General features: G+C 40.6%; 1 protein-coding gene across 1 annotated transcript in view; it reads left to right on the top strand.

Annotated features, from left to right (window-relative positions):
* The window catches only part of ABHD5 (abhydrolase domain containing 5, lysophosphatidic acid acyltransferase), a 28,048-nt gene extending 18,079 nt beyond the window's left edge, over positions 1-9,969 (top strand). Inside the window, exons 4-7 of the mRNA XM_082045702.1 lie at positions 1,249-1,403; positions 4,423-4,534; positions 5,076-5,262; positions 6,858-9,969. Of these exons, the coding sequence (XP_081901828.1) occupies positions 1,249-1,403; positions 4,423-4,534; positions 5,076-5,262; positions 6,858-6,947 (544 nt within the window). The 3' untranslated portion in view covers positions 6,948-9,969. The remainder of the gene's footprint in view (positions 1-1,248; positions 1,404-4,422; positions 4,535-5,075; positions 5,263-6,857) is intronic.
* Positions 9,970-15,010: the final 5,041 nt, after the last annotated feature.

Below are 15,010 nucleotides of genomic sequence, written 5' to 3' on the forward strand. Positions count from 1 at the left end.
CCTCTTACGTTTGGTGTTTGCTGCTGTGTGCAATGTACTCATGGCTGAGCTGACAGCCAAGAAACATCTTTGTGAGCTTAATCCATTTCAGCCTCTCATTTCAAGCACAGATTTTTTTTGTTTCCCCACCGATTATAGTTCAGAACTAGTCTTCGGAATAACTTCTGACACTAAGAACTCTGTTGTGTTAAATATCAGGTCTTATGGCTCTTAAATTTGAGAAAAAACTTCTTCTCAGTAAGGGTGACAGAGCACTAGAACAGGCTGCCCAGGGAGGTTGTGGAGTCTCCTACTCTGGAGACATTCAAAACCCGCCTGGGCATGTTCCTGTGCGACCTCACCTAGGCATTCCTGCTCCAGCAGGGGGATTGGACTAGATGATCTTTTGAGGTCCCTTCCAATCCCAAACATACTGTGATACTGTGAAGTAATGAAGAAGAAAGTTAACTTGATGAAGCTTGCGTGGAAAATCACCCTAAATATCCAAAACTATACTTAAGAGTCAGTTTTTTAGAAATTGGCAGTATCTAGGACAGTTAGTCTAGGTGTTATTATGGGATTAAACAGAAATGGACAATTCCAATCTGCCAAGATGAAATAGATTTTTTGCCTGAGGGGGACTCGCAGCATGAAATGAGTGATAACTACATGTACTGGAGACTCCTACTATGCTCTCTGTACTGAGATTCCTCATGACCTAAAATCAATAAATTTAGAAAACAGCTGCTAATTGTGCTCTGCGTTTCTCAGTTGAAATTTTACTTCAATAAGATGATTTTTCAGATAAATTGCATCTCTTCTTACAACAGAGATCTGAGACGGCTTGGAAATGAAGGACTTTCAGCAAGTTTACTTAAATGAAACAGATGCAATTATCTTATTTTCTCTCAGATTAAACTGGTCCTGCATATAATATTGACTGAGCATATAGATTAGACTATTTTTAAAAACAGAAACAAGACTGGCCTTTTTCTCATTTGTGATTAACAGCAGGTATCTATTGAATACTGAGTTCTTTTTGTGACATGAGCTTCTGAGTTCAGATCTGGTGTTCATACATGTGATTAGTTGCAATTAAATCTCTAATTAGCAATCAACAACAAAGACATTGATGAATCAGAAACTAGGTAATAAGTCACTATGATGGAAGTGACTAAAACAGGTTGCGTAGTCCACAACACATTTCCATTGTACTCAGTCGAAGAAAAATTGATGTAGTCTAAACCTCTGAACCTTTTCTGCCAACAGGGTCAATCATCTGATCTTAGTGGAGCCATGGGGTTTTCCAGAGAGGCCTGACAATGCTGAACACGAAAGACCAATTCCAATCTGGATCAAAGCACTAGGAGCTATCTTGAGTCCATTTAATCCATTAGCTGGGCTGAGGATAGCAGGACCCTTTGGTGAGTTTTAGCTACTCTTAAATACCATTTCTCTTTTTGTTAAGTGTAAACATGGGGCAGGTACCCCATTAAGATAAGCTTTGTTGCAAGCCCACATCAACCACAGAGGAAAGAGTTAGAGGAGAACGTGGGAGGGGTTGAGGAAGGATGAACTCTTTAGGACAAGAGGGCAAGCTCTTTCTATTAGAAATACTAGTACGATAGTTTGTAGCAAGCTACATTATATTATTGTAGGCTATAGTTATAGTGAGTCAGATTATGCAGACTAGGTAGGAATGACCCAAAATACTACAGTTTTAGTTTAGGCGGGGAGAAGAGTGTGATCAAATCTTAAATTCATCACATATATTCCTTCTAACAGGGAAAGAAGTTACCTGCCTATTACTCTCTTTACTACAGAAGTATCTGCTGCAGAGGCTTGCAAAAAGATATCCTTCAGGCCCCTCACAAGTTATAATTAGCTCACCTGTTCATCATCTTTAGTATCCAGGCTGAAGATAAACTAGTGACATTCCTAGGCTTTGCTTACATTAAAATCACATCTGTTTCCTAAATATTTTTCTATAGAATATATATTTTAGTATGCTGATCTATTTGTTTGCAGGGGTGTGACAAAATTATCTTTTCAGACAAGCAACACATTTTGTACAAACGGATTTTTTAAAGTAAGATGCTAATTCAGTAACAACCCAAAGCACATTGGGTGATAAGCACTGATTTAATGTCTTTTATCCAATAACAAATGCATGCGTAAATCAATCCTTGTGAAAGAGTTCAAAGCTGAAGTTGTCTCTCTTGGCAAGTAAGTGTAGTCAAAAACATGGTGCAGAAGCAGGCCCTATGTTGGCAAGGTGTCCCCACCCTAGCCTTGCAGGCTGCTGTGGAGGGCAGTGATTTTCAAAATTTTTCATCCATTTCTCACTCCACATGTTAAAAAAAGTTTTCTGTCATCAACTTAACGTGCAGTTCTTGACAGGTGAAGCATAGTTCTTAGAGAAGCCTAAGTGTAAACACCGTGCTGCAAGGTGGGCATCAAACCTGACCAGATGAAGGCACTGAAACAAACTGAGGATCCCTTCTGCATGCATGTGTGCTTAAGCTGCTGGGCAGGCTTAGCTGACTTGTTCAAGGGTATGAGGTAGGCACTGGAATGTGAGACAGGTTCTTTGGGATATCATGATGGTATCATGTGGACATTTAGTCAGACCTACAGGCTGGGAAAGAGACAGAATCCAGAGAGATCTTTGAGTGGTTTCCAGTTGGTTGATTGTCAAGTTTTCCTTCACTCAACTGCAACAGTCACCCAGGAGGCTCACAGTATAGGGATTTTGGCACTTAAATTGGGTTTGTGAATTCCATACCTTGAACTGAGTGCCTACAAATTCTTCAGGACAGTAGTTATGTCACCATGACACACTCTTCTTATGGAACTCAGTAACTTCAATGTTAATATTTCTTTTAGCACTTCTATAGATACTGTGCAAAACATCAGCCAGACAATTGAAGGTGTCTTCAATAAACATTACGAGAATGAAACAGTGTTCCAAAATTTGTTCCAAGGTGCCTTGACTCCTTGTTTCATTCTCCTCTGTAAAATCCTGGGGAAGGAGAATGGTTTTGTGACAGACAAAACACTTCTTATCAAAATGGAAAGTGCGTTCTGAAGTTTGGTAACTTTCAGTTACGTAGTTATTGGAAACGGGGATACTGTGGCCTCTGTGTTGATAGTGGGGGAAACACAGAATCAGTCTCTTTCTTCCAGGTATTCGTATTCCAAGCCAGCTGTATTCTTTGTGTTCAAAAAAAACCCAAACAGACAGACAGATGTCCAGCAATTGAACTCTCTATGGAGAAAATACAAGCAGCAGAGAAAACTGCAGAATGTTTGCAAAATCTTCATTGCTTCAGGACTTAAATCACTGCTTCAAAAGGCAATTATTTTCTCTTGCACTGTACTAGTTTACTAAATTGATTTAAAGTATACATAAGGGCATGTTGCAATCATCTAATCTCAAGGTTACAAAAGCATAGATCACTGTGACAAGGTCTACATAAATAGTACTAGCCCTTTGGCCTGGAACAGGTGGGAAGAAGTGACATCATCATCAATGCACAGATTAACAGCAGTATTTTCAGTTGATAAACCCAAGTGGTAAACTGTGAGTCTGTCTCTTCAGGGATGAATAATATTCTTAGACTAAGATCAGCCTCTGGTAAGACTCTTGTCCTAAAGATCCATCTGGTCAACTAGGAGAGGCTTCTGCCCTAAAGAAGTGATTTGGAATAGGAGTTTGACTTTAAAAAGCCTGAACTGCCCCTGAAGGGCCCCACTTCTCTACTTTGGCTGTTAGAGGGCATGGGGACAATAGCTTTCCTGGGTTAAATCTCTTAATTTGTACCAGTTCTTGTGTCTTATGTCAAGATTTCTACACTTGCTTTTTCAGCGTAGACTTCTGTTCTTTCAACTAACACTAGTTAGATGAACTAGCTTCAGAAGATGACTGTTCTGTAGAAGGAGAGCACAGACTTATATCTAAGGAAGAAAAACAGCCCAGCTTTTTCAGTGGTGCCTTCTGGTTTGGAAAGGTGGGATGCTTTTAGCCCACCCAGTGCTACTAGAGCAAGGAAAAAGACAGTGTTGGTATCCCATGAGACTAAACTGGCAGCAGAAGGATACTCTCCTCAGCCCTTTTGCTGGTCCTTGTTGCTTGTTTCTTCTATTTTTGTAGCAGCCATTCTCAAACATTCCCTGTGTGTGTTCAGCAGGGACTGAATTGCCCCTCTTCTGGTGCAGCATAAAATTCTTTGGAGTATTTATGTCTCATTCCTATTTGGTGAAATGCCATCATGTTTTCCTAAGGCATGCAAGTGGTGAAAAAAAACATTGGTTTAGAAGTCATCAAGCTTAGCCACGGGTTTCAAGGAAACGTATTTGGACAGTTGCAATGAAAAGCATTAGGCAATCTAATAAAGTTGTCTGTACTAGTTCGTTCTCTAATAGTGTTTTCTGTTTTAACAGGATTAAGCCTTGTCCAGCGTTTAAGACCAGATTTCAAGAGAAAATATTCATCGATGTTTGATGATAACACTGTGACTGAATATATCTATCACTGCAATGTACAGTCACCCAGGTGAGTATGAGTTTCCAAGCGTATGAAGTCTTTCATGTACTGACTGCCTGCTACTCCCTCCCCTGGCCATGACAACAATGTGCATGCCTTCATGCCTTTTTTTTCTTTTTGAAATTTTAACATTTATTGTATTAATTGGAGAAAAAAAATAGCATTGCACTTTTTCTGAATTCCAGAAACTGAAAAATGTAAAAACTATTATAATTCTAGATTTCTTCTAAACTACCTGTTAATTCTGAGAGATTTTGGGCAGTGATTTTTAATAAAAAAAATTGTTGCAGTGGTTTAATTTGTAAAGAATTACTTTAAAAATAAGGCACTTCATTCTTTTAAGTGTTATCACTCATTGCTGTAAAAACATGGGCTCTTTCTGTTGAAAAGTACATGCAAACCTTGAAAACTTGTGTTTCTTAATAGTAAAAAATCCCAGCCTTGCGTACTATTGCACTCTGTGTTACTGAAAGGCACAGATACTGCCATTTAGAGAAAAGGCAGATCCAATGGAAATTTAATTGTTTTTACTCTTTTGGATGACTTGAAGCGGTGAAACAGCTTTCAAGAACATGACTATTCCTTACGGATGGGCAAAAAGGCCAATGCTGCAACGGATTCCACAAATGGATAAAGACATTCCTATCACTGTGGTCTATGGAGCACGTTCGTGTATAGATGGCAATTCTGGCAGCACTATTCAGTCTCTGAGACCAAATTCGTATGTGAAGACAATAGTAAGTTGACTTTTAAAGCAGTTGTTCAGTTATTGTGTGGATTTGTCTACATCGTATCTGTTGGTTTTTTATACCAACCATGGAAATGCTGGCCCTTTGATTTAAAGCCTGGGGTAATAACTTCTGATTTCTGTAAGGAAAAGAGAGAAAAGTGTTAGATCAGAGAAAACCTGGACAGGACAGTATTGCATTTCCAGAGTAAGAGGGAAATTTACTGTAGCACTAGAAGCTGAAATAGATCTCTGAGCAAGGTCATTCTTCTGCGCTGCAAAATATTTTGCTCCACAGTGTGTCCACAGTGTGCAAATAGAAGTAGGTTTTGTGGTCACTGGTAAATATCTGGGGTTTTGTCTGTGTTTTAAACCACAACAAGCCTAATATCTGCATATAGGTATGACATAGTGGGGAGGCTCTCATAAACTCTGTTAGTCTGTCTGTCTAATGGTTTTTTTTTTTCTCTGATAAGAGAGTGGTTTGTACTTGGTGCTTAGGTTCCTGTAAAAGTCTTTAAGTCATTGAAAAAAAGTACTTAGTGTTGTTTTCCTAGCTAATACATTCTTGTTTAGAGGTGTGGCATTATCAGTGAAAATGTGTGTACTTGCAACTTGATGTGAACATGCACACTGCATTTTTTGTTGATTTCTAGGAAACCGAATGAATTTAAAAGTATTCTTCACGCATTGTCACATCAATCAGCTGTGATAATTGAATATGCATATATGTTACAATGCTATGAGGTGATAAAATATTTGAATACACCAGCTGTCTTCTTACTGATGTCTAGATCTATCTGGACAGAAGTGTGCAATGTGTGATGTTGATAGTATACCACAACAAGTCATTCAGATAAAAATGTATAGTCTTGATATAGCTGACATCAGAACTGAGACTCGGAGAAAATACATTATTATTGAACTGTTTACATGTGTTAAAGAGCACAAATACATTTCATAAATGTTGACACCCAGACTGAAAGTGTCACTTATCTGCTTAACCAGAGGGAAAGTTGTAACAAAAAGTCACTGTTAAGAAGTGTATAGTATATTGCTGGGATAAGCATATATCATTCAGGCATATTTTTCCAGTCTGGTCAATGGCTTTTAGAAGGGACCATGGAAAACTTTGTCATACTCCAGGTTAAAATTTTGTCCAGCCACCTACAGATTCTAAAAAGTGAATTGGAGTGCTATAAATTATAGGGACATTCAAAAAACATAGGAGGGAAAGGCTTCTCCTGTGTCTGCTTGAATGGTGGCTTTTTTCAACAAGGTGTGAAGTTCAATAAGCAGTAGTTTTACCCTCTTATCACATGTAGCAAAGTTCTTTCAGCAGGTGAAACCAGCTTTTGTTTTTCCTTGTATTTATAGTCCTTTTCAGGCTGTATGGTACCACCTCCTGGCAGCAGTTGAGCTAATGCATTTTAACACAGGCCGGGTGCAAGAGATCAGGTCCAGTTTTGAAGTTTGTTTTTTCCAGTAATAATGTATCAAGTAGGTAATGTGTAAAAGTCAGGTTCTTCAACTATCCCAGTATTAATTTGTTTTATTTATTACATTCTCATGATTCTGATCTGTTTCTTCACCTTTATCTTCTAGGCAATTCTTGGGGCAGGTCATTACGTGTATGCTGATCAACCTGAAGACTTCAACCAGAAAGTGAAAGACATCTGTGATTCTGTGGACTGACTGTCTTCTGTTCTTTAGCAAGTCATGCTGTAGATAGTGGTTAATTGCAATACTCTCTAGGAAATCACTAAAGAATGAACAGCTAATGGAACAGGCTCGATTTGCACACTGTTTCTTCTAAGAAGCCACTTGCACACTTAAACCACTTAGTGCCTTTTTGGGGGGTATAGGGAGATTTGAAACAAACTTTGTACAGCTTTGTTTGAGATTGGTCTTTAGATTATTGGCCTGTCATATTTGAAATTACATATAACTTTTTAAACTAGAATTTTCTTCACAATGTAATTGACTTTTGTACATGTTGAACTTCTAAAGATGCTGAATTTTTCACTAACACAGGGAACCGTATCGATACAGGTACAATGTATAAAATCCAATTTTGTTTCTTTATAAACATTCATATTTTTTACTTGCTGTTTCATGGCAAGAATATGAAATTGCTTATACATTTTATTTTTTGAATCCAGAACTCCGTGTCCACTATTTTAAGAGGGTGTATTTTTTTTTTTTGAGTGATAACAGCTTATGAAGCTGATTTTGAGAGAGGGACAAGGCCAAGATAATGAGCAGTGTCCATCACTGAAATATGTGGGCTAGTTTGTAAGGAGTTTGGACTCAATATTAGGAAATCTTTCTTCTGTTGGATTTTATTTCCATTTATCTCAAGGCACCTTTTTCCGTCTGTGTAACTTTTACAGAAGGCTCTGTTCCTAAGAGTCAATGACGTCACCAGCGCTCATGCTTCCATAAATATTTTGATATATAGATTTCAGTGATTTAAAATACACAAGATGGCTTGTTAGTTACTCCATCTATTTTTAACACTTTACTACAAGTTTTGTTACTAGCCTAAACCTAACAAGTGTAGATAAGTTAACAGGATGTTGATTAGGGTTAGGCAATGACCATCTGGATAGTGAACATAATTCCTGTTTTCTTTAGGTAGAAACCCTAGTCCACTTTTTAGTAAATTCAGGGTGGAGGAAAGACACGGGGAGAATATTGGTGTTCTCTAGTTGGGAGCTACGACAGATCAGTTTATTTTAGTTAACATGCAGCCTCCTTTTAGGAAGAATTATTACTGGAATGGGCAATACCACTGTAACAAATTATATTATATGTTTTGGAAATTCTTTATGTAATTATATATTTTAATTGAGTATTTCAGTGTCAGAGATATTCCAGTCTCTGCATCTTTTTGAAATTGTAGTTGGATGTTAGTTCTTCACATGCTTAGTAAATTATATTAAGCAAAATACTTTGTCACTTTAAAGCCAAATTATATGGTGATTTGGTTTTTAACAAGTTTACGTAAAACTATTGATCTACTTTTGAATATTGAATTGACTACTGAAGAGTTCTTGATACTTTTATACGTAGAGAATTTGATTTAATGATAGCACCGTCTTAAAGCTTGAGTGGAACTCTGTGCTTTTTTCCTCAAATTAAGGAATTGTTGCACATATTTATGATGTAGAAGGCAAAGATACCTAAAATATTCAGGAAATACTCTGACTATGTTCCCAGCCAAACAATCTCTCTCTTTCTGAAGGAGATATATGTCATGGTGCTATATGTAAACATCAAACAATCTTTGTGACTGCCTTGACTGGTAGCACTTAATATCTAACAAGCTGAAGATTTTAATTACAATTAACTGTTGAACTAAATTACTTTTTCAATTAGCAGATGCTAGAATTTTTAGATAACATTTTGGGTTATTTGATGAAATACTGAGTTCAAAATGGAAAATCAGAATATCAGTTATGATTCTGAATATAAGCTGTAAATTCTCAGTTATGCCATCATTTCGGTGGAAGCCTTTGGTATGTGTTTTTTCACCCTTTTCAGTGTCTAGTTTTATTTATCAGCTTAAACAGCTGGTTTAATTGTGTGTAAAAGCCCAATACAAAAATATATTCTGAGTCTCCACCAAATAACAAAAGGTAAAATAAACTTGGTATTTTCAGGTAGCACTTACTGATGGGAATTCTAGATTCCACATCAAAAGGTGGAAGTAGGGATAAAAATTGCACCATGAATGTGAACATTGTTTTTAATATCCCTTGGTGTTTCAGCATATTGTACTAGTAAGACTTCTTACTTAAGTTTTGCACAATTAAAAATAATTCTTAAATGTTATGTGTGATTAATGTTAAGACATGATGTTACTTTTGTAAAAACTACATGTAATTGAGCCCTGGAAATCAAGAGTAATTAATAAGTTGAGCTAAACAATCCAAAATACATTAAAATATGGTAATGCTTATTTTCAAATGGCTCAATGTTCTTAGGATTTCTTGTATTTAACTGAAACTGGGAAGCATTTGTCAACAAACAGCTGCAAGTTCAGAATGCTGATTTAATTTACAACAAAAATGTTTGTTGGTTATCTTCCAGGCAGTATTAGATACTGCTGTGAAGGTCAAAATGCAATCCTGAATATCCTGTTGTGTGCTGCGTAACCCAATAAAGTTACTTTAATGAACATCATCAGAGGTGCTGAACAGAAAATGAATGGCATATACTGAAAAGACGTGGGAGCTGGACCTTCTGTGAGCAATTACTGTCTGGGAATAAGCTCAGTTTCTCCAGAAGTTCTGTTTCAGTGCAGTGACCAGTTGCTTAAATGTACTGTGGCAAGCACGGAACACTGATGGTGCTATTTTTATTACAGCACTGTAAAATAAGACAAGAATCACGAGCATAAAGGCACCCAAAGATCTATTCCGTTCGAGCATCAAAATGAAGACAGCTGTGTACCAGAGACTATGACATAACAAAAAGAATCCAAAATATTAATAAAAATCCAAGATTAACTGTCTAAGTCTCCAGGACATGCTCTTCTTCCTGAGGTGGTATGATAAAATTTTATTAAAAGTAACTTAGTAATATTTTGTTTGCATGGCTGAGTTCATCTTGTTACTTATTGAACCCTGCCAGATTAGATTTTAGTCCTGAAAAACTGATTTTCAGAGAAGTAATTTATTGATAAGACTCTATAATAAAACATTCAAAGCCATCACAAGAAAGTCCCTGTTTGTATCTGATTGTGAAATGGAAATGGAGAATGTGAACTTGTAGGCACTGAGCTTGGGAAAATAGGTACAAACAGGAGAAATGCCGTCATCTGCTTTCACTCTGATTAAACCAATGCTAGCATTTCTTTTTAATCCATCTCTCTTTAAGGTGGCTACAACTTTTTGTGCTGAACTGATGTGACAGTCTCTGTCTGAAATGCTCTCTTTGCATCCATTGTGGTTCCTCAAATTCCCAGCCCTTCCAGATCACAGTTACCCAGCTTTTTACTGGGAGTAAAACAAGATTAAATACAGTGAAAACACCTGGAATCAACATATGGGCAGACATATTCAGGAATGCCTGTTTTGCTAATGTTCATGAAAATGTGAGCCTCCAGAAGCCTAAGGCTGATTAGTAGTCAACTGCTGTTTAAATGGGAGATTTTTTGGGGGCTTCTCCATGTATCGTCATTTTGTTGGGTTCTTTCACGTTGAGCCAGTTTGCCATCAGCCCATCCTTCGACATTTAGGCATGGCAGCTCACATGAGTTGCCAGAAGCCTTCTTTGGGGGATTTATTTTGTAGGAAACACAAGTGACGCTTGTCAAAAGGTGAGTCACTGAAGGTAACTGGGGGGAGGAACGTTTTAGTGGGACTAGTAAAATCAGGACAGGACACACATAATGTGCAGCAGCTGCTTTCTGGTGCTGGTGGCAGTAGATGGAAATGGGTAGAGGCTTCAGGTTTTCAGGCAGGTGATGGATGTACCAGTGCATAGAGCAGAGGCACATAACTGGATTGACAACGTACACCACAAGGAGCAGTCAAAGGTAGAAAGGAACAAGGCAGCTGAAAACAGCAAAATTCAGGTGAAGAGTGTGGGGGGTGTGAACATTTGCTTCAATACCTGATTCAGCTCTGGGTAAGGACAGGGAAATTATGAGGGAAAGGTTTGGGGTGCCAAGGGCATGGAGAAAGTGAGGACTGGCAAACGAAGAGGGAGAAGAATGTGGCTGACGTGCTGGGGTAGGTGTGAAGTTCTGGGCTAGAACAGAAGGTAGGTGGCTGCTCAAGGAGTAGCTGTGAGGAGACAACAAAGCCCCAGGCAGCCAGCATCTGTAATCCAGTCAAGTTCTAAAATGAAGTATCTTCTCATATAATTAATTCCTCATTGCCTCCCTGAAACGCTGAATCTTTGTCTTAACAATAGCTGTCTGTCTGGGGGCTGGTACTAGGCAGCAAGGTAGTATTTCCATCTCCAAGCTGTCTTCCATTTTCGCTGAGGAAATAATGAGAAACAGAATTCTTGCAAGTCAAAAATAAGCTGATGGCGAAGCGTGAGGTAGGGGGCACAGTGGACCTACCTGTGATAAGACAAAAAGCAAGACGTACAAGTCGTCTTGTCACCAAAGATCATAAATTCATCTTTTACAAGAGGAGTGGAGGGCCGTGGCTCTATTGCAGTTTGCCTCGTTGCGTTTCAATCGCAGGAATATCCTCCCTTAAAGTTCGGATGTAGTCAGTAGAATGTAGAAATATAAAGTATGGAAATATTTGCTATGTGTTTTAAGAATTAGGAACACAAGTAGCAAAAATGTACTGCACTGAAATGTAGGCATTTTGGAATATGTACTTGTGATAGTAATTAGCAGGAAGATGAAAGTGGTGACACTAAAAGTGAGGTGCTCACTTGTATTTTGTGCTTCGCTTGCAGAGGAAAGCTAGCAAGCTGGAACAGATTGTTTGGGAAAGCAGGGTAAGGGCTGTGAGGTGGAGTGTGACCCCAAATGTATGTTAAGAAGTAGATGTGCTTTGAAAATTAACCACTGCAAAAGCAGAATCTCCATATATTTGCAGGTCTGTTTCTGCACTCTTGAACTCACCTACTTGATGTGTGAATGACTGGAGCTGTGTGCGGAGCAAGGTGAGGCTATCACTTCCTTTGCAGCTTCGTGGTATTTAAATGCTTGATACCCAGCAGCCTTTCTGCTTTGACTTTATTTAGAGACATTTGCATTCACTGAGAACTCCAGTCTAAACCAGACGCTGAACAGCTCAGTGGATGCAAATCCCCCAGCTAGAACACCCCTCTGAAAAGGGGATTATTGCTTATGTTTACCCTGGATTCATGTTCTCCTTAGCGCCTGTGGGGAGTGGGATCAATCTCCCTTGGCTCATCCTGCTGGATGCTGAGCCCCTGTGTTTGACCATGCGTCAGTGGCCAGTTTTGCCTCCTGAGTTCCCCCAGGAGATGCTTTGATAAATACAGAGTTAAGGAAAACAATCACCCTGCAAACACTCTGCTTAGCAGGTGGAAGACACTGGTTAGTAGGATATGGAGGAGAAGGACCAGCATATGATGACTCCCACGAGTGTTAGGATGCTGAGCCCCATCCAGCCCCTGGCTCTGGCTTGTTTCCAGGCCCGCAGGCCCTGAGCACTGTGCTGCTGTTGTCCCTGCTTGCTGCATGCCCTTGACTCACCGTTCCCCGTGTCCAGTTGCCCTGAGCTGCAGGACAAAACCGTTGAGTCTCTTGGGCATCTTAAGCACCTTTGTCTAAGCAATCCACCAGCAGTTATCCTGCTCACAGATGAAGCCTTCAGGAATGCACAACTGTTTCTATAAAGAAACTTTGCAGAGTAACAGTGGGTGCAGGTAAGGCACAGAGAAAGCTGAGTAGATGACCCACTGGCCAGGTCATCCCTGCTCACTGACTCCTGCCCAGCTTTCAGCTTCTCTTTGTGCCCTGCGACAGGTCCCCCGCTCAGGGGACACCTCTCCCTGGCCCCAAATCCTCATGCTTTCCTTCCTGGAGACATCCCATGGGTCAGCCCCTGTGCCTGTGGGTACATTGCTGTTCTTCAAACGCAGGATCAGGCCATGCTGGGACTCTGCATCACCCACAGCAGCTCCCAGGCTGTGTGGCACCTGCCATGGTTCTGCCAGCAAATGCCCGAGTCAGCACCTACCATGAGTAAGGATCGTGCCTTGTTCATAGAAAACAAGAATTCAGGTGTGCCGCAGAGGCGGTTGTCACCAAAATGTCATATAATCTATTTTATTTTTTTTTTAACTGGCAGATTTCAGCAGTAGTTTGGGGTCCAACAACTTACTAACCACACAGCAGTGTTTGCCTATGGTAGAATAGCTAGAGATCTGATTTTAAGAGCGATCTAAAAATAGTTTTGACTTAAATGCTAAAGAGTTAATGAGAAGCTGTGTTTATTTTTTCCCCTGTTATACTTGGAAACAGCTGAAAATCCAGTTAGGTGAATGAATCTAAACTCTCATTAAGTCACATATTTAATTAATAGAAAAATGATTACAAAAGCATTTCCCCTTGCTCCTTCAGTTCAAGCCAGCTCCCAAATGAGGCTACTCATCTCTACAACCCTGAAATCTCCACACCTGCAGTATTGGCTATACAGGGGGTTGGCAGGAGCAGGGAGGGAAGGGGAGAGTCTCGCCTCCTTCCCTCTATCACTTCTGTGCAGATCCCGCTAGAGGGGAGACGATGCTCCCAAACCACCCCGGCTCCTCCTCCGGGCTGCTGATTCTGCACAGTGCTGCCTTGAAGGAAAGAGCTGCACTGCAATTTCTTCTTCTGCACCTGATAGACTGATACCTGTAGGTACAAGCAGTCATGAAATAGGAATTTCATCTATTTGATTCTTCCCTTTCATACGGGAAAAGGAGGGTTGTGGAAGGGTGAGTGTGGTGTGGTCCCATTAACGTAGACCTCTGTAGTACTGCATCATCATTTTATTTATCCTAATGTCTTTTCACAAGGCAGAAATGAAACTCAAGCAGAAAGACTAGACACTGGAAAGGGGCGGGGGGAGCACAAATGAACCTCCTCTGTTATTACAGACCGGCCCCAGAAGGAGAATGAATGGTGATAAGAGGAAAAATAACTGCGACAGAATTATTAAATAAGGGGCAACTTTTAAAGTGGCTCCAGTCTGGCTTCTAATTTTGTTCCTGTAATTTCATTGTGGGTTTAAATGGGACTGCTTAGACATTAGCTACTCGATCTGCAAGCAGCGCAGAAGTATGTGCTGCGGCCTGCCATGGGCACGCTCAGGAGGGCTGAAGGGCTCTGTGCCCTGCCAGCCTGCTGAGGAGGGGGGGCTGCTGCTGCCCCCCTTGGCTGCAGAAGCTCCATTTGCTCCAGTGAGTCTGTCACCAGAGGGTGTCAGGACCCCCAAAGATGGGGAGACAGTGGGGTCTGTGTGGGGTGCAGGAGTAAGGCAGCCAGGATCCCTCCAACCTGTGCCAGCCTCACCTCTCAATACACCCTACTCGCTCTGGGAGAAGCATCAGCTCATCGCTGGCTGTGCCGCAGGAAAAGTGGTGGCAGCTTTGCTGCTGCTTGGCTGGATCTCCCCAGAAATTGTTGCAGTAGGATTGGATTGCGCGTGTGTGTGCACGGGTGTAGTAAAAAGGAGCTCGAAGAAAACAATGCTGTACAAAACAAGAGCAGAATTCATTATCAAGATAATATTGGCCCATTAGTAAAAAAAAAAAAAGATGCGGCTGCAGAAACCTGTTAGGCACCAGCAAGGGTATTTCCAGGCTCTGTTGCAGCGTGCCGCCACTGCATGTCACTGTTAGGACAGAGCGACACAAGATGGTCTGGTTGAAGTTTGTTCAGCTCTGGTGGGGACAGACACCACTGTCCCCAAGGGAAGTACCACTATTTGGAGATGGGCTGCAGAAACCCAGCACTCAAGGCCTGTTGTCCCCAAGGGGCAAAGCAGCCAAAAGGCTTATCACCTTCTGCAAGAATAGGCTGTCCCCAAAGTGACAGAAATGAGGAGTCTGAGCCACATGTTTCATTAAAAGGGTGGCATTTTTTTTCTGAGGGAGGCATCAAAGCAGCACCTGGTGTGGATGACAGAGGACAGGGGAGCAGGGAGTGCTCCCCTGGCTGTTCCCAGTCAGCCCGGTCCCTCACTGGGGCAAATGAGGCTGTACCAGTTGCTGCCCAGGGGAAGGGACAGTTGACTGGATGTTACTGGTGGGGCTGGTGGTGGTGGGGC

The sequence above is a fragment of the Streptopelia decaocto genome, assembly GCF_964273445.1.
Source record: "Streptopelia decaocto genome assembly, chromosome: 2".
NCBI lineage: Eukaryota > Metazoa > Chordata > Aves > Columbiformes > Columbidae > Streptopelia > Streptopelia decaocto.